The sequence below is a fragment of the Hyla sarda genome, chromosome 12 (assembly GCF_029499605.1).
Source record: "Hyla sarda isolate aHylSar1 chromosome 12, aHylSar1.hap1, whole genome shotgun sequence".
NCBI lineage: Eukaryota > Metazoa > Chordata > Amphibia > Anura > Hylidae > Hyla > Hyla sarda.
Genome location: NC_079200.1, coordinates 54,435,110 through 54,460,232, shown reverse-complemented (window position 1 = coordinate 54,460,232; position 25,123 = coordinate 54,435,110). Strand labels below are relative to the sequence as shown.

At 43.3% G+C, this 25,123-nt stretch overlaps 1 protein-coding gene across 4 annotated transcripts in view; it reads left to right on the top strand.

Annotated features, from left to right (window-relative positions):
* The window catches only part of LOC130296360 (piezo-type mechanosensitive ion channel component 2-like), a 141,678-nt gene that overhangs the window by 26,063 nt on the left and 90,492 nt on the right, over positions 1-25,123 (top strand). For 2 of the 4 annotated variants that reach the window (XM_056547795.1, XM_056547794.1), the window contains 8 exons: positions 13,466-13,673; positions 14,789-15,002; positions 15,109-15,271; positions 15,352-15,435; positions 19,128-19,251; positions 21,120-21,229; positions 24,059-24,322; positions 24,399-24,504. In XM_056547795.1, the coding sequence (XP_056403770.1) occupies positions 13,466-13,673; positions 14,789-15,002; positions 15,109-15,271; positions 15,352-15,435; positions 19,128-19,251; positions 21,120-21,229; positions 24,059-24,322; positions 24,399-24,504 (1,273 nt within the window). Of the gene's footprint in view, positions 1-13,465; positions 13,674-14,788; positions 15,003-15,108; positions 15,272-15,351; positions 15,436-19,127; positions 19,252-20,809; positions 20,828-21,119; positions 21,230-24,058; positions 24,323-24,398; positions 24,505-25,123 lie in introns of those variants that run through there. The other 2 variants (XM_056547796.1, XM_056547797.1) reach the window with 2 other exon arrangements.

The following is a 25,123-nucleotide window of genomic DNA, read 5'->3' as shown; positions in this document are numbered from 1 at the left end:
ACAATGCAGTTAGGTATATGGGGATGAAGCCATAGCAACCTAGAGCATTGGAGTACCGAAAACCCTGATCAATGCTGTGGTGTAGCATAGCATTAAACAGTGTATGCACTATAAAGATCTCATATGGGGACGATAAAAAAGAAAGTGTACAACATGTAAAAAAAAAAAAAAAGTTAATAAATGTGAAAGAACCATTTTCCTAATAAAAGTGAACCACCCCCTTTTTACAATAAATAAATAAATAAAATTATGTAAAAAAATATAAACATATGTGTTTGTTTGCTCATTTCATATACAAGAAAAAATTAAATAAAATGAGATCAAAACCTTCTATCGTTACAAAAAAAAAAAAATTAGCCCTGAAGCATCAATGAATGGGGGGGGGGGGGGGGGGGAGTTACAAGGGTCAGAAGAGGCCAATTTCAAGCATATTTATGGACAAATAGTTATAATATTTTTAAAGTAGTAAAATAAAATAAAACCTAAATAAATTGGATATTGTATTCGTATGGATCTACAGAATAGATAAAATGGGTCATTTTTACTGAAATATGCACTGCATAGAAACGGAAGCCCCGAAAAGTGACAACATTTTTTTTTTTTTTTTTGGGTGAAATAATTGATTACATTACAAAGTACAATTGGTGGCGCAAAATAAATAAATAAACTAAAATGGGTCTGTAGGTGGAAAATTAGTAGTGTTATGGTTGTTAGAAATTGAAGAGGAAAAAAATGTGCAAAAAAAAAAAATGCATCCTTGAGGGGCTAATCTGTACAAGATGTTTTATAACATTAAATCTTTTTACAAATGAGTTTTCCACAATATCCTTTTTTCTATAAGTTAATAAATATACTGTAAGGGAGTGCTTTCCAAACAGGGTGCGAGTTGCAAAACTACAACTCCCAGCATGCCCGCACAGTCAAAAGCTGTCCGGTCATGGTGGGAGTTGTAGTTTTAAAACAGCTGAAGGCACCTTTGTTGGAAAACATTGACATAATGTAAGGACCCCCAAGACAAATACAGAAGGGGGGCCGCATGGAAACATGAACCATGTTTTATGGTTTGATGCTGCCACTTCTGTATTTGTCTATGGATTGCTTTTTTGTCCGTGGAAAACTTTTTTTTTTAAATCAACTGGTGCCAGAAAATTAAACAGATTTGTAAATTACTTCTATTAAAAAATCTTAATCCTTCCAATACATTTTATGGTCTATATACTACAGAGGAAATGCTTTTCTTTTTGGATTTCTCTGATGTCACGACCTCAGTGCTCTCTGCTGACCTCTGCTGTCCATTTTAGGAACTGTCCAGAGCGGCATATGTTTGCTATGGGTATTTTCTCCTGCTCTGGACAGTTCCAAAAATGGACAGCAGAGGTCAACAGAGAGCACTGTGGTCGTGACATCAGATAAATCCAAAAAGAAAAGCATTTCTTCTGTAGTATATACCCCCTAAAAAGTACTGGAAGGATTAAGATTTTTTAATAGAAGTAATTTACAAATCTGTTTAACTTTCTGGCACCATTTGATAAAAAAAAAAAAAAGTTTTCCACAGGAGTACCCCTTTAATGTCCTTAACTGCAGATACCTCATATGGCTGGCATTTGTAGCTTCCCCCACTGGATTGGCTGTAGTGCCCATGCTACTGGCGGTTTTACCCTTATATAGCGGGTGGCGGTACGGTTATGTCACTTCAGCCTTTGGATCAAGAGAGAAGAGGACCTCGCATCTTCTGCCTCCATTTTTTCTGCGTCGTGGACAACATTTTTGGTCAGCTCTTATCCAGAGCGGAAGCCATGGGAGGTTTACCCTGGCTGCGTCGTTGCCTAGACTCCGCGTCCCTTGCTGATGACGTCCTTCCTTCAGCGGACAGCCCATCTTTCTCCCGTCCTTCTTCCATTGGAGCCTGCGATGCAGACACGGGGCCTAGCTTGGCTCTGCTTACTGGTACTTCTTCTGGTCGCTCTGGTATTGCGACAGCTCCTCCTGCTGAACAGTCCCCCAGGAGAACTTCTAGGAACAATACCAGGAGTAATAGGAGATCCCGAACTGGGTATACTCTGCCTCCTGCTGTTCCTAGCGGTAGCAGGTGTAGAGGATCCCAGCAACATCAGCATTCATCTATTGCAACGGATGTCCCTGCTATCAGACAGCCTCTCCAGGACCAGTCAGTTATGGATCCAAGGTCATCAGCTCGAGAAGGCTCAAGTGGTGAGATGTCTGTTAACCCTCCTCATCTCTCTCCTATTTCTCCTATTGCTTTACCACCTTCTCTTTCAACCTTGCCTGTTCAAACTAATTCTGGTGTTTCTGCTACTTCTGGTTCTTCTACCATTTCTTTGAGGGATGAATTTTTTAATATCTTTGAGGAATTTTTGGCCAAGCGCTCATCTGTTGCTTCAGCTTGGTCTGCGCCTAATGATAATTTTTCTGTCCCTCAACCTATTGGTATCCGACCTTCTGTTTCTGATTTTCCTCTGTGTAACAATGTTCTTCTAATTTTGGAGAGGGGTTCTGGTGTTAGTCAGACTTTTCTTAAGGAGTCCATTCCTTGCAAACTGTCGCCTTTATGCTTTCACCTCTCCAATTCCGTAAAAGAAAAAATTTGGAAGCTATAATACATTGATATTATTTCTTTGGTGCCGTCTTTTAAGGACGTTGTCTTGGAAGACGGGAACAAGGATAAAAAAGATGTTGACAAAAAATCTCCTCCTTGATTTCATTCTTGGTTGTATGCTTTTTGTATTTTTTCATCTGTCATGAGAGAGAGGAAACCACAACTCTGCTCAGGTTTATTCCGTCACCCAGAAATTATTTTGGAAGCTTATAAAACTTTTGGCGGAAACTCATGGTTCAATTATGATGTATATTTTTTGCCAAAAATTAGTGTTTTTTCCCAATTTAAAATTTGGACATAAGGAATGGATGTTGGTTTGTGGCTTAGTCTGATTGCTCCTGCTAAACAGCTTTTTCATCCCTTAGCATCATCCTCAGCAGTTCTTTCCATCCATAAAGGATTGTGTTTATCCTTTAATGAAGGAGTTTGCAAATGGCCAAACAATTGTAAATATAAGCACGAATGCGCCTTTTGCAGCGGATCACATTCCATGTAAAAGTGTTTTAAAAAGCTTCAATCCTCAGGTTCCAAAGAATTTATTTTAAAAAGTCAGGACTCCGGTGAGTCTTCAAAGAATGCAGCCGTTCCTAAATTGTTATCATAATAGAGCTGTAGCTAAAATCATTAGTGATGGTTTTCGCCATGGTTTCCCTGTTCCTCAATTTTTTGGGACTTCTATTGTTCATAATAATTTATCCTCAGGTAAGAAATATCCTTCTTTTGTTTTAGAGAAGGTTCAAGTTGAAATTTCTATGGGCAGAGTTGCTGGTCCTTGTCTTTCTCCCCGCCCCCCTTCTTGTTTCAGAGTCTCCCCTTAAGGGCATCTTCCCCAAAAAAGAGCCAAATTCTTTTAGGCTTATTCATCATTTATCATCTCCCCACCAATTTTCGCTGAATTTTGAGATTAACCAGAGTTTGGCATCAGTACATTATTCTTCTTTTGATGATCCTTTCTCTGTTCTTCATTCAGCGAGAAATGGTGCACTTCTTGCAAAGGTGGATACCAAGTCGGCATTTCGCTTGCTTCCTGTCCACCCTTCAGGTTTTAACTCTTTAGGCTTTTGTTTTAATGGTCTTTTCTTTTTTGACAAATGTTTGCCTATAGGCTTTGCCTTATCCTGTAATTACTTTGAATCTTTCTCATCTTTTATTCATTGGGCTGTTTCTTATTATTCGGGTTGCCACACACTGATTCATTATTTAGACGATTTTCTTTTCATTGGGCCTGCTGGTTCTCCTCTTTGCCAACATTTATTATCTTGTTTTATTTATCTTGCTGATTATTTCGGCATTCCATTGGCCTCTGAAAAAACAGTTTTCCCTTCTACGTCAATTGATTTTCTTGGAATTCATATTGATTCCGTCTCTATGGAGTTCTCTTTACCTGATGACAAATTGTCCCATTTAAAACATTTAATTCTTTTGTTTCTTTCAAAACAAAAAGCAACTCTCAGAGAATTCCAAAGTTTATTGGGCCTTCTTAATTTGACTTCAAGGGTTTTACCTATGGCCCCTGTGTTTTCTAGTAGGATGTATGCCGCTACTCGAGGCTTTTCTTCTCCTTATTTCCATATCCGTATTACCTCTTCCCTTAAAGAGGATCTGTGTATATGGTTACAATTCTTATCGTCCTTTAATGGTCGGAGTGTGTGGCAGTCCGAGTTCATATCTTTTGATGCCATTCAGCTTTATTCAGATGCTGTTGGCTCTGCTGGATATGGCAATATTTTTGGAAACCATTGGTCAGCTTCTTCTTGGCCTATTAGCTGGATTGAGAATGGTTATACAAGGACAATTTTGCTCCTAGAATTATTTCCTGTTTTAGTTGCCCTGTCTATTTGGGGTGACTGTCACGATGCCGGCTGGCAGGTGGTGGATCCTCTGTGCCAGAGAGGGATTGGCGTGGACCGTGCTAGAGGATCGGTTCTAAGTCACTACTGGTTTTCACCAGAGCCCGCCGCAAAGCGGGATGGTCTTGCTGCGGCGGTAGTGACCAGGTCGTATCCCCTAGCAACGGCTCAACCTCTCTGGCTGCTGAAGATAGGCGCGGTACAAGGGAGTAGACAGAAGCAAGGTCGGACGTAGCAGAAGGTCGGGGCAGGCAGCAAGGATCGTAGTCAGGGGCAACGGCAGAAGGTCTGGAATCACAGGCAAGGAACACACAAGGAACGCTTTCACTGGCACTAGGGCAACAAGATCCGGCGAGGGAGTGAAGGGGAAGTGAGGTGATATAGGGAAGTGCACAGGTGTAAACACTAATTGGAACCACTGCACCAATCAGCGGTGCAGTGGCCCTTTAAATCGCAAAGACCCGGCGCGCGCGCGCCCTAGGGAGCGGGGCCGCGCGCGCCGGGACAGAACTGACGGGGAGCGAGTCAGGTACGGGAGCCGGGGTGCGCATCGCGAGCGGGCGCTACCCGCATCGCGAATCGCATCCCGGCCGGAGGTGGTAACGCAGCGCCCCGGGTCCGTGGAACCGACCGGGGCGCTGCAGTGAGGGAAGTGTAGCGAGCGCTCCGGGGAGGAGCGGGGACCCGGAGCGCTCGGCGTAACAGTACCCCCCCCCTTGGGTCTCCCCCTCTTCTTGGGGCCTGAGAACCTGAGGATCAGACTTTTGTCCAGGATATTGTCCTCAGGTTCCCAGGACCTCTCTTCTGGACCACAACCCTCCCAATCCACTAAAAAAAAAGTTCTTCCCCTGACCTTTTTGGAGGCCAAGATCTCTTTGACAGAGAAGATGTCCGAGGAGCCGGAAACAGGAGTGGGAGGAACAGATTTAGGAGAAAAACGGTTGAGGATGAGAGGTTTAAGAAGAGAGACGTGAAAGGCATTAGGGATACGAAGAGAAGGAGGAAGAAGAAGTTTGTAAGAGACAGGATTAATTTGACACAAAACTTTAAAAGGACCAAGATAGCGTGGTCCCAACTTATAGCTCGGGACACGGAAACGGACATATTTAGCGGAGAGCCATACCTTGTCTCCAGGGGAAAAAATGGGAGGAGCTCTTCTTTTCTTATCTGCGAATCTCTTCATGCGAGAAGAAGCCTGTAAGAGAGAATTTTGGGTCTCTTTCCATATGGTGGAAAGATCACGAGAAATTTCATCCACAGCGGGCAGACCAGAGGGCAAGGGGGTAGGGAGGGGGGGAAGAGGGTGACGGCCGTACACCACGAAAAACGGAGATTTGGAGGAAGATTCAGAGATTCTGAAATTATACGAGAATTCGGCCCAAGGTAGAAGATCTGCCCAGTCATCCTGGCGGGAGGAAACAAAATGTCGTAAATAGTCACCCAAGATCTGGTTAATTCTCTCTACTTGTCCATTGGATTGAGGATGGTATGCAGAAGAAAAATTTAATTTAATCTTGAGTTGTTTACAGAGAGCCCTCCAGAATTTAGACACAAATTGGACGCCTCTATCCGAGACGATCTGTGTAGGCAACCCGTGAAGACGAAAAATGTGTACAAAAAATTGTTTAGCCAACTGAGGCGCTGAAGGAAGACCAGGAAGAGGGATGAAATGTGCCATTTTGGAGAATCGATCAACGACCACCCAAATAACAGTGTTGCCATGGGATGGGGGTAAGTCAGTAATAAAATCCATACCAATCAGAGACCAAGGTTGTTCGGGGACAGGTAGAGGATGAAGAAAACCAGCGGGCTTCTGGCGAGGAGTCTTATCCCGGGCACAGATAGTGCAGGCTCGCACAAAGTCCACCACATCAGTCTCAAGAGTCGGCCACCAATAGAAGCGAGAGATGAGTTGCACAGATTTCTTAATGCCCGCATGACCTGCGAGATGGGAGGAGTGACCCCATTTGAGGATCCCAAGGCGTTGGCGTGGAGAAACAAAGGTCTTTCCTGGAGGAGTTTGCCTGATGGAGGCTGGAGAAGTGGAAATCAGGCAGTCAGGAGGAATGATGTGTTGAGGAGAGAGTTCAATTTCAGAGGCATCTGAGGAACGAGAGAGAGCATCGGCCCTAATGTTCTTATCAGCAGGCCGAAAGTGAATTTCAAAATTAAATCGGGCAAAGAACAGAGACCACCTGGCCTGACGAGGATTCAGCCGTTGGGCAGACTGGAGGTAGGAGAGGTTCTTGTGATCGGTGTAAATAATAACTGGAAATCTTGATCCCTCCAGCAGATGCCTCCATTCCTCAAGTGCTAATTTAATGGCTAGAAGCTCTCGATCCCCGATGGAGTAGTTCCTCTCCGCCGGAGAGAAGGTCCTGGAAAAGAAACCACAAGTAACAGCATGCCCGGAAGAGTTTTTTTGTAGAAGGACAGCTCCAGCTCCCACTGAGGAGGCATCAACCTCCAATAGGAAGGGTTTAGATGGGTCAGGTCTGGAGAGCACGGGAGCCGAAGAAAAGGCAGACTTGAGTCGTTTAAAGGCGTCTTCCGCTTGAGGAGGCCAAGACTTGGGATCGGCATTTTTTTTTGTTAAAGCCACAATAGGAGCCACAATAGTAGAAAAATGTGGAATAAATTGCCTGTAATAATTGGCGAACCCCAAAAAACGTTGGATGGCACGGAGTCCGGAGGGGCGTGGCCAATCTAAGACGGCAGAGAGTTTATCTGGGTCCATTTGTAGTCCCTGGCCAGAGACCAAGTATCCTAGAAAAGGAAGAGATTGGCATTCAAACAGACATTTCTCTATTTTGGCATAGAGTTGATTATCACGAAGTCTCTGAAGAACCATACGGACATGCTGGCGGTGTTCTTCAAGATTGGCAGAAAAAATCAGGATATCGTCCAGATATACAACAACACAGGAGTATAGGAGATCACGAAAAATTTCATTAACAAAGTCTTGGAAGACGGCAGGGGCGTTGCATAGACCAAAGGGCATGACCAGATACTCAAAGTGTCCATCTCTGGTGTTAAATGCCGTTTTCCATTCATCCCCCTCTCTGATGCGGATGAGATTATAAGCACCTCTTAAGTCCAGTTTGGTAAAAATATGGGCACCTTGGAGACGATCAAAGAGTTCAGAGATGAGGGGTAGGGGGTAGCGGTTCTTAACCGTGATTTTATTAAGACCGCGGTAGTCAATGCAAGGACGTAGAGAGCCATCTTTTTTGGACACAAAGAAAAATCCGGCTCCGGCAGGAGAGGAGGATTTACGGATAAAGCCCTTTTTTAAATTTTCTTGGACGTATTCAGACATGGCAAGAGTCTCTGGGACGGACAGAGGATAGATTCTGCCCCGGGGTGGAGTAGTGCCCGGGAGGAGGTCAATGGGACAATCATAAGGCCTGTGAGGAGGTAGAGTCTCAGCTTGTTTTTTGCAAAAAACGTCCGCAAAGTCCATATAGGCCTTAGGGAGACCGGTTACATGAGGAAGCACAGGGACACGGCAAGGTTTACTGGGAACCGGTTTTAAGCAGTCCTTGGAACAAGAGGGCCCCCAACTCTTGATCTCCCCAGTGGACCAATCCAGGATTGGGGAATGGAGTTGAAGCCAGGGAAGTCCAAGAAGGATTTCAGAAGTGCAATTGGGGAGGACCAACAGTTCAATCCTCTCGTGATGAGATCCGATGCACATTAGAAGGGGCTCCGTGCGGAAACGTATAGTACAGTCCAATCTTTCATTGTTTACACAATTGATGTAGAGGGGTCTGGCGAGACTGGTCACCGGGATGTTGAACCTGTTGACGAGAGAGGCCAGGATAAAATTTCCTGCAGATCCAGAGTCCAAGAAGGCCACAGCAGAGAAGGAGAAGGCAGAGGCAGACATCCGCACAGGCACAGTAAGACGTGGAGAAGCAGAGTAGACATCAAGGACTGTCTCACCTTTGTGCGGAGTCAGCGGACGTCTTTCCAGGCGGGGAGGACGGATAGGACAATCCTTCAGGAAGTGTTCGGTACTAGCACAGTACAGGCAGAGATTCTCCATGCGGCGTCGTGTCCTCTCTTGGGGTGTCAGGCGAGACCGGTCGACCTGCATAGCCTCCACGGCGGGAGGCACAGGAACAGGTTGCAGGGGACCAGAGGAGAGAGGAGCCGGGGAGAAGAAACGCCTCGTGCGAACAGAGTCCATATCCTGGCGGAGCTCCTGACGCCGTTCGGAAAAACGCATGTCAATGCGAGTGGCAAGATGGATGAGTTCATGTAGGTTAGCAGGGATTTCTCGTGCGGCCAGAACATCTTTAATGTTGCTGGATAGGCCTTTTTTAAAGGTCGCGCAGAGTGCCTCATTATTCCAGGATAATTCTGAAGCAAGGGTACGGAACTGTACGGCATACTCGCCAACGGAAGAATTACCCTGGACCAGGTTCAACAGGGCAGTCTCAGCAGAAGAGGCTCGGGCAGGTTCCTCAAAGACACTTCGAATTTCCGAGAAGAAGGAGTGTACAGAGGCAGTGACGGGGTCATTGCGGTCCCAGAGCGGTGTGGCCCAAGCCAGGGCTTTTCCAGACAGCAGGCTGACTACGAAAGCCACCTTAGACCTTTCAGTGGGGAACTGGTCCGACATCATCTCCAAGTGTAATGAACATTGGGAAAGAAAGCCACGGCAAAACTTAGAGTCCCCATCAAATTTATCCGGCAAGGATAGTCGTATTCCAGAAGCGGCCACTCGCTGCGGAGGAGGTACAGGAGCTGGCGGAGGAGATGATTGCTGGAGCTGTGGTAGTAACTGTTGTAGCATAACAGTCAGTTGAGACAGCTGTTGGCCTTGTTGCGCAATCTGTTGTGACTGCTGGGCGACCACCGTGGTGAGGTCAGCGACAACTGGCAGAGGAACTTCAGCGGGATCCATGGCCGGATCTACTGTCACGATGCCGGCTGGCAGGTGGTGGATCCTCTGTGCCAGAGAGGGATTGGCGTGGACCGTGCTAGAGGATCGGTTCTAAGTCACTACTGGTTTTCACCAGAGCCCGCCGCAAAGCGGGATGGTCTTGCTGCGGCGGTAGTGACCAGGTCGTATCCCCTAGCAACGGCTCAACCTCTCTGGCTGCTGAAGATAGGCGCGGTACAAGGGAGTAGACAGAAGCAAGGTCGGACGTAGCAGAAGGTCGGGGCAGGCAGCAAGGATCGTAGTCAGGGGCAACGGCAGAAGGTCTGGAATCACAGGCAAGGAACACACAAGGAACGCTTTCACTGGCACTAGGGCAACAAGATCCGGCGAGGGAGTGAAGGGGAAGTGAGGTGATATAGGGAAGTGCACAGGTGTAAACACTAATTGGAACCACTGCACCAATCAGCGGTGCAGTGGCCCTTTAAATCGCAAAGACCCGGCGCGCGCGCGCCCTAGGGAGCGGGGCCGCGCGCGCCGGGACAGAACTGACGGGGAGCGAGTCAGGTACGGGAGCCGGGGTGCGCATCGCGAGCGGGCGCTACCCGCATCGCGAATCGCATCCCGGCCGGAGGTGGTAACGCAGCGCCCCGGGTCCGTGGAACCGACCGGGGCGCTGCAGTGAGGGAAGTGTAGCGAGCGCTCCGGGGAGGAGCGGGGACCCGGAGCGCTCGGCGTAACAGTGACCTTTTAAAAAATTCCAGAATTCTTCTCCATTCCGATAATAAAGGGGTTGTTTTTTGTATAAACTGTCAATCCGCTAAATCTCTTGAGGTTATAAAAAGTTTACGTCAGATTGTTTTTCATTGTTTATCGCATTAAATTTGGTTGAAAGCTTCTTTTATCCCTGGATGTCGTAATTCTTCTTCAGATGCTTTATCTAGATTTAATTTTCAGACTTTTCGGGAGCTGAACCCTTCTGCAGATGTTCAAGGACCCCTTGCCCTTTGGATCTATGGAACATCATTTTCCATTGATTATGGATTTACTTCATAACTCCCTTTCGTCTCAATATTGGGCAGCTTATTCTGCTGCTCGGAGACGATGGAAAGATTTTTGTTGCTCTGTTGATTCTGATTGTTTTTCTATTGATTCTTTTACTCAATTTTCCTTTGTTTGTAATTTTTTCTCTTAATCTTTCTTCTTCTTTTGTTAACAAGACCTTAGCTGGAGTCTCTTTCTTCTTTAAAATTGCTGGTTTTCCTCCCCTTTTCTCTGGTTTCCTTTTTAGACAATTAATTAAAGTTTGTAATAACTTTTCTTTTTCTTTACATTCCCGTCGACCTACCTCTATGGAATTGTTGGTCAATCTGGTCAATGCTCTAAGTGATGTATGTTTCTCTGAGTTTGAAATTCATCTTTTTAAATTAGCTTTTTTCGCTGCTTTGAGGATTGGTGAATTTACAGCCATTAATGAAAAAGTCTAGTGCTCCTCTCCTTATTTCTGATGTAGTTTCTCGTGACCAATTTATTCTCATTTTTGTTTGCAAATCTAAGACTGATCAGAGAGGATTAGGGCATTGGCTTCATATTAATGCTGATCTTGGTTTTGTTTTTTGCCCCTTCAGGATGTTTTTTATCCTGGGTTGAGCTTCACCCAAAAATGCCCGGGTCTCTTTTTGTTCATAATGACTTTAGAGTGTTTCAGTTTTCTAGTGATTTACGTAAATGTGTTTCTCACTTTGGTCTCGGTAGCTTTAGGTTGACGTCCCATTCTTTTAGAATTGGGGCAGCAACTGAAGCTTATCATTTGGGTTTATCTGAATCTGTAATAAAAAGACTTGGTAGGTGGTCTTCACGTAGAGTTAACCTTTACATTCGTCCTAATCGCTCTATTTAATACTTACCCGTTCTCTCAGGTGTTCATTATTTCGTATGGATTGTTGGTGATGACTTTGTTGCTCATTCCTTTAACCCCTTCATGACCCAGCTAGTTTTGGCCTTCGTGACCCAGTCTGTTTTTTTCAAATATGACATGTGTCTCTTTAAGTGGTAATAACTTTGAACTGCTTTTACCTGGCAAAGTGATTCAGAGATTGTTTTTTTGAGACATATTAGTGGTAAATTTTTGTTGATACATGAAGCGATTTTTGTGGAAAAAATTGGAAACCTTTTCATTTCTCTATGTTTGAAACTCTCTACTTGTAAGAGAAATAGTCATGCCAAATAAATTTAGTTATTAATTCACATCCACAACATGTCTACTTTATGTTGGCATCATATGCTAAACATTCTTTTACTTTTTATGACATTAGAAGGCTTATATTATTATGAGCATTTTTTTAAATTTTAGACAAAAGTATAAAATCAATTTTTTGGGGGGATATATAATATATATATATATATATATATATATATATATATATATAAATAAAATTTTTCAAATTTTTTTTTTACTTCTGTACAACAGCTCCCCCCTAGTGTCTAGTGCACAAAACATGCGTAACAGGTTTGGGACACTAGGGGGAGCTGTTGTACAACAAAACAGCTCCTTTACAAAAAAAAAAGTGAAAGTGCACAGCGTCGGCAGCTTGGGACGGGTAAGGGACACCGGGGGAAGGGGGGACAGGTAAGGGACACTGGGGTCTCCTAGCAGAGCACTGTGTGTGCCAATCCCCGTGATCGGGACACACACACTGCGTTGCTCAGGATTTTTCTGTGCGAAACTGACTAGCTGGTAGGAGTGATTGCTGTGAGGGGGAGGGGGGACAAAACCCCCAAGGTTCCGAGGCAAGATGGCTGGCTATATATGTGAGAGGGCAGGGCACTAAAAATGTAGCCGACAATAATAAAAATGTAGTGTGTGTGTGTTTTTCACTTTTTATTCTTTATTTTTTAGGTGGTACTACTACTCCCAGCATGGAACACACACTGTTCCATGATGGGAGAAGTAGTACCTGTACTAAATGACAGATCGCCTAGGGTCCATAGAAGAGCGGCCGCCGGCATCTATACATTATACAGGAGGATCACAGCGGGTGTCAGTAGTGACATCCACTGTGATCTTTCCTTAACTGCAGGTACTACAGCTCCCAACATGGAACAGAGTGTGCTCCACGATGGGAGTAGTAGTACCTGCAGTTAAGGAAAGATCACAGTGGGTATCACTCCTGACATCCGCTGTGATTGTCCTTTCTATTGCAGAGATGTGGAGAGGCTTTCTCCTGCGCTCTCCATCTCTGCACTATACTCCGGCCAGTGATGTGAATAGAACATCACTCAATCATATTTCCCTCTGAGAGCGATGATTGGCTGCAACCATCCGGCCAATCCCCACTCTGGGCAGAAAATATGAATCTATTCACATCACAGGCCGGAGTATAGTGCAGAGATGTGAGCACTGTATAGAGCCGCATCTCTGCTATATTATGGATGATAACATCGGGGCGATATGTCTATTAGTACAGGTACTACTCCCATTATGGAACAGTGTGTTTCATGCTGGGAGTAGTAGTACTACCTAAAAAATGTCAAAAAAGAGAGACAAAAAAAAAGTGAAACACACACACTTTAAAAGTGAGAGACCCGGCAAGAGACCCGGCAGCTGCACTGGGCAAACCATGAAGAAGAAGGGAGGGCAGGGCCCATCCATCTCCACTCAGCGGCAAAGCAGGGGTGGGACAGTCAGGGTGTGTTGATGCCGCTGCACTGTCCCACCCACCCCAGGATACATCATGACTGGGCCCTCATCTGGACTTTCCTGCTGCCAAACGAACAGTAAGGTCTTGCAGCAGTGGGATGGCACTTGGGGAAAGGTCTGACTAGGGCATAGGGCATAAACACCAGCCATCAAGTAAATGTGCTAAAATCGCCTCCAGCTACGCCACTGCTGCACGGAGATCACAGGGTATCCGATCAGGCATCTTATCCCCCTTCTTTGGATAGGGGATAAGATGTCTGTGGGTGGAGTATTCCTTTAATGCTGTGAATGGTTTCTGTATGAAGTTGAGAACCATTTCAGGTTTTTTATTCATCCTAACAAAATTGCTCAACAAGCAGTGATGGGAAAACTGGTGGGAACTTTTTATTATTGTTCCTTTTTTACCACAGGAATCGGAGACAGAAAGTGAGACGGAAGACAGTGAGAACGAGACTGACTTTTACACAGATGAAGATACTCTGGATAAGGACATACACGATACTCGAGCAAAAATCATTGAGAAGTTTACGGCCTTTGTCTCCGGAATGAAAATTTTGTTTGAGGCTCTGTTTACAACAGCAGGAAAAGTAGTGGTTACTCTTCTACTTGGCCTGTCAGGTAGTGTCAAAATACCACGTATACTTTTTCTTGGAGCGCATGCCCTTTCCCCTTACTTCCATACATCTATTATTATCATTACTCTCATTCTTGTCTTATAGCCAAGCTGAAATCCACTCCAGGAAAATGTAATGCAAATGTTCCATTTTAGGTTGTGCATCATCACCTCCCCCACATCCTTCTGATAACTTACGCAGACTTCATCAAACATTTCTGGAAAAAAATCTTAAAATTATTTAGTGTATGGAATCATTTTTTCCTACAGTTGTATTTCCCATTCCTGTACAACTTGGCAATATTCCTGTCCAGTGTTGTTCAACATTAACTCCGGTGGAAAACATTTTTTTTTTTTTTAAATCAACTGGTGCCAGAAAGATAAACAGATTTGTAAATTACTTCAAAAAAATATTTGTCCTTCCAGTACTTTTTAGCAGCTGTATGCTACAGAAGAAATTCTTTTCTTTTTAAAATTATTTTTTGTCTTGTTCACAGTGCTCTCTGCTGACACCTGATGCCCGTATCAGGAACTGTCCAGTCCAGGAGAAAATCCACATAGCAAACCTATGCTGCTCTGGACAGATCCTGACAAGGACAGAGGTGTCAGCAGAGAGCACTGTGGACAAGACAAAAAAGAAATTCAAAAAGAAAAGAATTTCCTCTGTTGCATACAGCTGCTAATAAGTACTGGAAGGATTAAGATTTTTAAATAGAAGTAATTTTAAAATCTGTTTAACTTTCTGGTACCAGTTCATTTAATAAAAAAAGAAAAAAAAAGTTTTCCACCGGAGTATTCCTTTAAGATAAAACGTCTGCCCCTACACATACTGATGTATTAAAATTATACAATTATACTTTAGAAATGTTCAAGCTATTCGAGGGATTACCCTTAGAATAGAAGTAATCCCCAAACCACAGGATAGGTAATGCGTCTGACCAATGGGAACCCCCAAAACAATGAAGGTCATTTGTACCCTTCGCTCCATTCTCTGCCTATAGGACAAAAAATAACCGATTCAGCGATATTTGAAATTCAATAAATAATCTACAAGTATATAAGGGTGAATATGCAGTGTGAACATGTTATTGCAGTAACTGTTCTTGTTTGTCTTCTGCAGGTATAATTTTACCTTCTGTCACCTCCGCATTGTATTTTGGCATCTTCCTGTTTTTGTGCTCCTGGTGGGCGTGTAACCGTAGTGTAAGCCTGGTGGTTTTCAGCAGTCTGTGTGTCATGGCTGCCATCTTTAGCGCTGGTCACTTGACAGCCCTCTATTTATACCAGCTCCCTTACTTTCAAGAAGTAATCCCACCTCAGGATTTGTTTGCAAGGTAAGATGTCAGGTATAAGAAGACTGGAGTCCAGTGATGCTCGGCACAAACCATCATGTATTACTGATCAATTCAAATCTTTTTCTTATCTGGGTGAAATGGCTAGGCTTTTCGGGATGACCGCAGTTATCAGGACCAATGAGACAGAATCGTGGATGATCCATCTTCACCAGGATCTGCATTGGCCAGTTTTCACAAACCCATTTATGCTGCTAGTTTTATATTATACATTGGTCATGTTGCTGCAGCAGTGGGCTCAACTTCCAGTGGTATGTCAGAACGTGTTCCCTGTGCTCTACACTATTGGTGCCATAGTGGAAAGATCTAGAATTCTGTAATTATCTTGTAGGAAGAACCTATACCTGAAAAAGAAATCTCCCCTACAGATGATCCCCATGTGGATGGAATGATGTGGACCTCAAATGCTGAACAGGTGGGTGCTTGTCATTCAATGTTCTAAAAAAAAAAAATAATAATAATAATAATCTGAAAAGCATACAGAACAGGAATGAAAAAAAAATGTATTTTTACTGCATCACAGTGTTATTTGCAGCAATGGCGCAAAGGGCAGTGTTGCAGTACCTTGCTTCTTTCTCTTTTTTTAATTTTTTTAATTTTTTTTGCTTTTTGCTTATGGCTCAAAACATAGCCCAAAATACACTGCTCAAAAAATAAATAAAGGGAACACTAAGATAAAACATCCTAGATCTGGATGAATGAACTAATCGTATGAAATACTTTCGTCTTTACATAGTTGAATGTGCTGACAACAAAATCACACAAAAATTATCAATGGAAATCAAATTTATCAACCCATGGAGGTCTGGATATGGAGTCACACTCAAAATCAAAGTGGAAAACCACACTACAGGCTGATCCAACTTTATGTAATGTCCTTAAAACAAGTCAAAATGAGGCTCAGTAGTGTGTGTGGCCTCCACGTGCCCGTATGACCTCCCTACAACGCCTGGGCATGCTCCTGATGACCTGGTCTAAAGCATCCACCGACTCCTGTACAGTCTGTTGGTGGATGGAGCGAGACATCACGTCCCAGATGTGCTCAATCGAATTCAGGTCTGGGGAACGGGTGGGCCGGTCCATAGCATCAATGCCTTACACTTGCAGGAACTGCTGACACACTCCAGCCACATGAGGTCTAGCATTGTCTTGCATTAGGAGGAACCAAGGGGCCAACCGCACCAGCGTTTGGTCTCACAAGGGGTCTGAGGATCTCATCTAGGTACCTAATGGCAGTCAGGCTACCTCTGGCAAGCACATGCAGGGCTGTGAGGCCCCTCAAAGAAATGCCACCCCTCACCATTACTGACCCACCGCCAAACCGGTCATGCTGGAGGATTTTGCAGGCAGCAGAACGTTCTCCACGGCGTTTAGACTCTGTCACGTCTGTCACATGTGCTCAGTGTCAACCTGCTTTCATCTGTGAAGAGCACAGGACGCCAGTGGTGAATTTGCCAATCTTGTTGTTCTCTGGCAAATGCCAAACGTCCTGCACAGTGTTGGGCTGTAAGCACAACCTCACGTGTGGATGTCGGGCCCTCAAACTACCCTCATGGAGTCTGTTTCTGACCATTTGAGTGGACACATGCATATTTGTGGCCTGCTGGAGGTCATTTTGCAGGGCTCTGGCAGTGGTCCACCTTGCACAAAGGCGGAGGTAGCAGTCCTACTGCTGGGTTGTTGCCCTCCTACGGCCTCCTCCACATCTCCTGATGTACTGGCCTGTCTCCTGGTAGCGCCTCCATGCTCTGGACACTATGCTGACAGACACAGTAAACCTTCTTGCTACAGCTCGCATTGATGTGCCATCCTGGATGAGCTGCACTACCTGAGCCACTTGTGTGGGTTCTAGACTTCGTCTCATGCTACCACTAGAGTGAAAGCACCTCCAGCATTCAAAAGTGATCAAAACATCAGCCAGGAAGTATAGGAACTGAGAAGTGGTCTGTGGTCACCACCTGCAGGACTAACGGTACTACCTTTGGGTGGTTACATAGGCAAACTACGCCCTGGCATTACGAACATGAAGGGGTTAATACAATCTACCCCTGGGCAACACCATCTGCTCCTTACACCTCACATCACACCCCGATGACACCACAAATGTGTTTAATAAAGTGTGTGTGTTTCACTTTTTTTCTCTACATTTAAAATTTTTTAGGTAGTACTAGTACTCCCAGCATGGAACAGACTGTTCCATGATGGGAGTAGTAGTACCTGTAGTAATAGACAGGTCGCCCCAGGTGTCACTCCTGACACCCGATGCGATTGTCCTTTCTATTGCAGAGATAGGGAGCGGCTTTCTCCTGCGCTCGCATTTCTGCTCTGTACTTCTGGCCGGCTAGTGATGTGAATAGAACATCACTCATTCATATTTTCCACCCAGAGTGGTGATTGGCCGGATGGTGGCAGCCAATCACCGCTCTCAGAGGGAAATATAAATGAGTAATGTGAATTCTATTCACATCACTGGCCGGCCAGAGTATAGTGCAGAGATGCGAGCACAGGAAAAAGCTGCTCTGCATCTCTGCAATAGATAGGACGATCGCATCGGGTGTCAGGAGTCACATCGGCTTTGATCTGTCCTTAACTGTAGGTACTACTGCTCCCAACATGGAGAACATTCTGCTCCATGCTGGGAGCTGTAGTAACTGCATTAATAGACAGATAGCAGCGAGTGTCACTTCTGACACCTGCTGCGATCTGTCTATTAGTGCAGGAACTACAGCTCCCAGCATGGAGCAGAGTGTGCTCCATGTTGGGAGCAGTAGTACCTGCAGTTAAGGACAGATCACAGCGGATGCCACTCCTGACACCTGCTGTGATCGTCCTGTATAGATGATCCATCAAATCTGTCCAGAGGAAAAGTTGCTAAGTTGCCCATAGCAACCAATCAGATTGCTTCTTTCATTTTTCAGAGGCCTTTTCAGATATGAAAGAAGCAATCTGATTGGTTGCTATGGGAAACTCAGCAACTCTTCCTCTGGACAGGTTTTGATGAATACCCCCCCCCCCCCCCCTTTATTCATATTTCCCACTGAGATTTGTGATTGGTGGAACCATCTGGCCAATCACAGCTCTGTGGGAAATATGAATCTGTGATGGGAAGAGCTTCACATCGCAGAACAAAGTGCAGGATAGCGGAGAAGCGGCAGTGCCTGCAGCTTCTATACATTATATAGGAGGATCGCAACGGGTGTCAGAAGTGACACCTGGGGCGATTTGTCTATTAGTACAGGTAATACTACTCCCAGCATGGAACAGTCTGTTCCATGCTGGGAATTAGTAGTACTACCTAAAAAAAAAAATTAAAAACAAAGAAAAAAAAATGAAAAAAGTTAAAAACACACACTTTATTAAACACATTATTAAAATACATTACTAATAAAAAGTTTAACACAATTAATTTAAAATAATATATTTTTTTTACATTTAAATGGCCCCTTTCTACATTTTTATTATTGTCGGCTACATTTTTAGAACCCTGCCCGCCCACATGAATTGATCCCTGTTTAAAAATTTATAAAAAAAAAAAATCATTATAAAAAATATACATTTCATTAAGTACAATTTTTTCCATCACTACTGTATCTTTTATTTTATTTTTTTGATGGTACCCTACGAAATTTTAATAAAAAAAGGTATCTCCATTCCTTTTTTGGAACGCTAAAGTCCAAAAAATGAATAAAAACCGCCTGCAAAAACGCCAAAGTTAAAACCCACATGGCATTTTTCTTGGTGTTCTTTCACTTCCATGGGAGGAAAACGCCAAGATTTCCCCCCCAAAAAAACACCAAAGTCTCAACAAGAGGTCATTTTTGAAAAACTGCCAAGGAGCCAAAAAAAAAAAGCTGAAAAACGCCAAAAGAATAAAAAAAACACCAAATTGAAAAATGCCAAGTGGATATGACATTTTGCAGTTCCCTATTGATTTGCAGATGACATCTGTCCGCAGCGTTTTTTCATAAAAAACACCAAGCAACAGAATGGACGTTTTTATTTGCGGTTTAACAAAAAAAAAAAAAAAACTTAGTGGAAACCTAGCCTTATGGTGACTTCTTCATTCTGATAGATGTTATAGTTGGCTGTTTTCCCTGTGTTTTGTAGCCTGAATATGTCATGCAAAATGGGTGGCAAGAATTGCCTCTGCTTAAGTGTGAAGTACAACAAGTGCATACTGATTTCTCTGTGCCCATATACCTGGAAGAAGAGATAAAAACAATGGAGTCAGGTCAGTGTGCCACAATAAGCTTGTATGGTTTTTCCCTTATTAGTGGGGTACTCTGGTGCAGTACCCTTCCAGTACTTATCAGTAGTGTTGCTCACGAATATTCGCAATCCGAATTTTATTCGCGAATATCACATATTCACGAATATAGCACTAAATATTTATAATTACGAATATTTTTTTTTTTTTTCACAGTAAAGAAGGCTCTAATACTACTGTGTGAGACTGGCGTACGAATTTTCGCATATGGGAAAATTAGCATATGGTACTTTTCGCATATGCAAATTTCTCGCCTATGCTAATTTTTGCATATGCAAATTTTCGCACATGTGAATTTTTGTTTATGATAATTTAAGCATATGCAAATTTTCGCATATGCAAATTTTCGTATATGCGAAAATATAACGCGGATATTACGAATATGCAAATTTAGCGAATATATGACGAATATTCGTCCATATATTCGCGAAATATCACGAATTCGAATATGGCCTATGCTGCTCAACACTACTTATAAGCTACTGTATACTCCAGAGGAAATTGTGTAGTTCTTTCCAGTCTGACCACAGTGCTCTCTGCTGACACCTGTCTGTGTCAGGAACTGTCCAGTGCCTGAAAAGTGTTCAATGTTGATTTGCTCCTGCTGTGTACAGTTCCTGGACAGAGGTGGCAGCAGAGAGCACTGCGGTCGGACAGGAAAGAACTACACAACATCCTCTGGCGCATACAGCAGCTGATAAGTACTAGAAGGCTAAATTTAAGTTATTTTCAAATCTGTTAAACTTTCTGGCACCAGTTGATTTGATTTGTTTTCCACCGGTGTACCCCTTTAAAGAGGTTATCCAGGAATGGAAAAACAGAGGTAATATCTCCCAAAAACAGCACCACACCTGTCCTCAGGTAATGTGTGTTATTACAACTTGGCTGAATTCACTTCACTGAGCTGCAATACCACACACAACCTGAGGACAGGTTTGGTGCTGTTTCTTTTCTCTGTATTTCTAAACCTGGATAACCCCTTTAATACCTTGTGTGCACTAAAACACATAATTACCGTATATACTCGAGTATAAGCCAAGTTTTTCAGCACCGAGGGGGGCGTTTTTCGTGCTGAAAACGCCAACCTCGGCCTAAACTCAAGTGAACTCTCCGCCTGTCAATCCCTTCATCAGTGGTCTTCAACCTGCGGACCTCCATATGTTGCAAAACTACAACTCCCAGCATGCCCGGAGTTGTAATTTTGAAACATCTGGAGGTCCGCAGGTTGAAGACCACTGCGAGGGCCTTCGTCATCATCCAGACCCCCCCCCCCCACCCTTTAGTTTTCTACTCACCTCCCCTCGGTGGGAAGGAAGGGTGAGCTGGTCCGGGCCATCTATGCTGCAGGGACCGTCCGGTGGGGAGAGTTAGTCGTTCTGGGCTGTACATTTTCACTGGGAGGCCCTCTTCTCCACTCGCTCCGGGCTGGCCCCGGACTAGTGACGTTGCCTTGACGACGACGCACAGGGACTTTCATGTGCATGAACATCCCTGTGCGTTGTCGTCGTGATGATGATGAAGGGGGGGAGATGATGACGAGGTGATGATGACGGGGGTGAAAATGACAGGGTGATGATGACGGGGGTGTTAATGACGGGGGTGTGGATGATGACAGGGGGGGATGATGACGGGGGGGGGGGGATGATGACATGGGGGGATGATGTATTTCCCACCATAGGCTTATAGTTGAGTCAATTACTTTTTCCTGGGTTTTTGGGGTGAAATTAGGGGCCTTTTATTTAATCTTTTTTTTTTATTATGTTTCCAGATATTTCAGTTTCACAAAACTAACTATATTTTTGAGAATTTATTTTGTATTTGATGTCACTCAGAGAAGGAGGAGGAAGAGACCGCTCAAGTAGAGCCAAAGCCCAGTGGAATTGCAGTTCTTGGCCAGTTTATCATGAGGCAGAGCTATGTCAGTGCCTTGATTGTCATGATGGTAAGAGGGCTCTTCATACTTGAAGTGTATTTGTATACAGTAGGACAAAGTGTAGATTAAAATAGGAAGACAGGACTGATTACATCAATTCTGTTATCACCCATCAGTTCTTGAAGGGAACCTGTCACTATGAAAATACTTACCAGTCTATCAACATCATGTTATAGGGCAGGGGGAGCTGAGCAGAATGATTATATATATATATATATATATATATATATATATATATTAGAATTGTGTAAAAAGATTAAGTAGGGCTTTTGAAATTTTATTCTGTGCTTAGGAGTCACGTGGGCGGTCTCAATCATCAGCATGTGCACAGATATAGCTGTCAGTCACTAATTTGGACCACCCACTGGACTCCTAATGGCAGATTCAGCAGAGATGACAATAAATATAGTACAACTTATACTGAATCTTTTCTCACAACACTATATTTGCTCATCTCCTACTCATCTGACTTTTTTGTTTAACAAGTTAGATTCTCAAAATAGGGATTAAAGAGGAAATGTAATGTAAGTTTTTATATATATATATTTTTTTAAATATCTTCAATGCTGACATATGGTAGCTTGAAGTTACAAGACGAAGGCTGCAGATGAGCAATTCTGAGGACAACCTTTATCTTTTGACTTGTGTCTGATGCAGTGTTATCAGAAAGACCTTGGATCTAATCCAAATGAAATAGCCTAGATTTACTAAAACTGTATTATATTAGACAGTGTTTTCTTAGACTAGACACAGTCTGAGATTTATCACAGTGGCTTGGGCTATATGCTAAATCAGTAGCTTTCTTAGGCTGGGTCCACACTACGTTTTGTCCCATACGGGAGCGCATACGGCAGGGGGGAGCTAAAAGCTCGCGCTCCCGTATGTGACCGTATGCGCTCCCGTATGTCATTCATTTCAATGAGCCGACCGGAGTGAAACGTTCGGTCCGGTCGGCTCATTTTTGCGCCGTATGCGCTTTTACAACCGGACCTAAAACTGTGGTCAACCACGGTTTTAGGTCCGGTTGTAAAAGCGCATACGGCGCAAAAATGAGCCGACCGGACCGAACGTTTCACTCCGGTCGGCTCATTGAAAAGAATGACATACGGGAGCGCATACGGTCACATACGGGAGCGCGAGCTTTTAGCTCCCCCCTGCCGTATGCGCTCCCGTATGGGACAAAACGTAGTGTGGACCCAGCCTAAGTCTGTCTTGGTTTATACAAACTATTAGTTGGCTTTAGTTAACCTGTCACATTAAAAAGTCCAGTATTGTTATAGAGAAGGAAGAGCTGTGTGGGTTGATATAGAGTTTTGGGGGTAAAGTTTAATGGATTACTTTATTCATGTAAGCCTCTGCTCATTCTGGGCTAATTAGTCAAGCGGGAGGACATTTGTAAATCTGTACATTTACTGAGTAGGACCACCCTCTTGACTACTAAGCCCTAAATGAGCAGAGATTTACACAAATGACTGAAAAGTTATTCTGGAACTTTTATAAATTAAGTTTTCAAAATAAGAAGTTTCCTTTAACCTTTGCCAGAATTCTGACACATTTTTGGCACATAGAATTAAAAGGGTACTCTGCTGGAAATTTTTTTTTTTTTTTTTTTAAATCAAATGGTGCCAGAAAGTTAAACAGATTTGTAAATTACTTCTATTAAAAAATCTTTTCCAGTATTTATTGGCTGCTATATACTACAGAGGAAATTATTTTCTTTTGGAATTTCTTTTTCGTCTTGTCCACAGTGCTCTGTGCCTGTCGGGAGCAGCAGAGAGCACTGTGTGCAAGACAAAAAAGAAATGCAAAAAGAAAATAATTTCCTCTGTAATATACAGCTGCTAATAAGTACTGAACGGATTAAGATTTTTAAATAGAAGTAATTTACAAATTGGCACCAGTTCATTTAAAAAAAAAAAAAAAAGTTTTCCACCAGAGTACCCCTTTAAGCTTTACTTTTGCAGAGGCTACCTACCCCCCTTTGTCAGACACAGCGGTAAAAATGTCTGAAAACTCATACTTTTTTTTTTTTGTTGCTTAAATTATGCAAGAATACAGGCTCAATAGTACATCTGGCTTGAATAGTGGCCAGTCACATAGATTAATGCAGATACATAAATATTTTTGTTAAACCGTATCCACGTGAAGTATATATTACAACACTGAAGATGACTATTACTTAGGATGACACCCTGTGTAGTATGGCCAAATATCAGATGATGAATGAGCAAAAGCTGGTTCGTTGGATGATTGTTTTGCCCCGCTAAAAAATCATTGGCCATTGGCCACACAACTCCTATGAAATAGGGTATGTGCAGTTGACTGCTGACAAAGGACCGCATAAGTGATCCAGCTATTGTTTATTTGGCCCTCCAAGCCCATCAAATAGGCTCTGTAAACTAGCGGTCATCCTTGAGATCGATGCTTGTTTACAGGATGGATTGGTCCATCTAAAACATAATGGGAGATTATCAAAACCTGTTCATGGGAAAAGTTGCTGAGTTGCCCATAACAACCAATCAGATCTCTTCTTTCATCTTTGAAAAGGCCTCTGAAAAATGAAAGAAGCGATCTGATTGGTTATTATGGGCAACTCAGCAACTTTTCTTTTGGATTGGTTTTGATAAATCTTCCCCATAGACTTTTCAATTAAATCTCCTATTTGGTCAAAATGATCTAATATTGAATAATGTTAAAAGTAATAGTTTCATACAGTAAAGGGCTAGTGATCTTTTGGTTGTCTCCTTTAAAACTATGATAAATTTAATATAAGGACTTAATATGAACATTATTACTCTTTCTTATATTTCTTATAAATTGAATACCTTTGCTCCCTAGATTTGGAGTATCACCCACAACAGCTGGCTGACCTTTATCTTGTTAATATGGTCGTGCATAATCTGGATGACACGGGATCGTCGCCGTTACGCCATGTTAAGTGCTCCGTTTTTGGCTGCATATGCAAACATCTTAGTGGTCCAAAATTTTTTTGTGGGTCTCAAAATCTCCCAAGAAGAGTTGTTCCCTGGAATACCCACTGCCGTCCTTATCGACTTCGACTTGAAGCCATATCCTATGCCATGTGTTCATCTTGGACTAAAGGTGAGACAAACAATATGTTTTTTGCTCTGGAGAAAAACTATTTTGGTGCGAACAAGATTTTTATTTTATTTTTCAGATCTTCTATGCTTTTATCTTCTGGACATTGTTAAGGCAAAATCTAAAAGAGAGAGAACAGGAAGAAGAGAAAGAATCACTTAAAGAGGTTCTGGTGGAGAAAAGTGGTTAGTAGGGAACACTGTGTTTCTGACTAAATTTACTTTGTTTGTATCAGGGTTCGGCTGCATTCACACTTCGTTTTTACATTACGAGTGTAGGATCCGGCTGGGGGAGGGACAAACTGGGCTCTCCCGTACCCCAGCCGGACCAGCGCTGAACTCCATTTACTTTAATGAGCCGAGTCAAACGGGGACTCCGTTCGGCTAATTTTTGACCCGTATCCGGTTTTGTGACCGGACCTAAAACCGTAGCATACTACGGTTTTAGGTCCGTTCAGGAAACCGCATGAAAAGTGAGCCGACTGGAGTCACCTTTTGACTCCATTCGGCTTATTAAAGTAAATGGAGTTCAGCGCTGGTCCGGCTGGGGTACGGGAGAGCCCGGTCGGCCCTTCCCCCAGCCTGATCCGGCACCCGTAATGTAAAAACGAATTGTGAATTCAGCCTTCAAAATACTTTTTTTATATGAAACTCCAAAATTCTAAATTTATAGGATTATCTTTTACATTTATTACTATGTTTTTTTTATTTAAAAAAAATTATAATAATAATAATTAATTGATAATAAGTCCAAGAGTGTACCAGCTCAGCAAACAATCATCTGCTGGGCCCATATTGAGACACT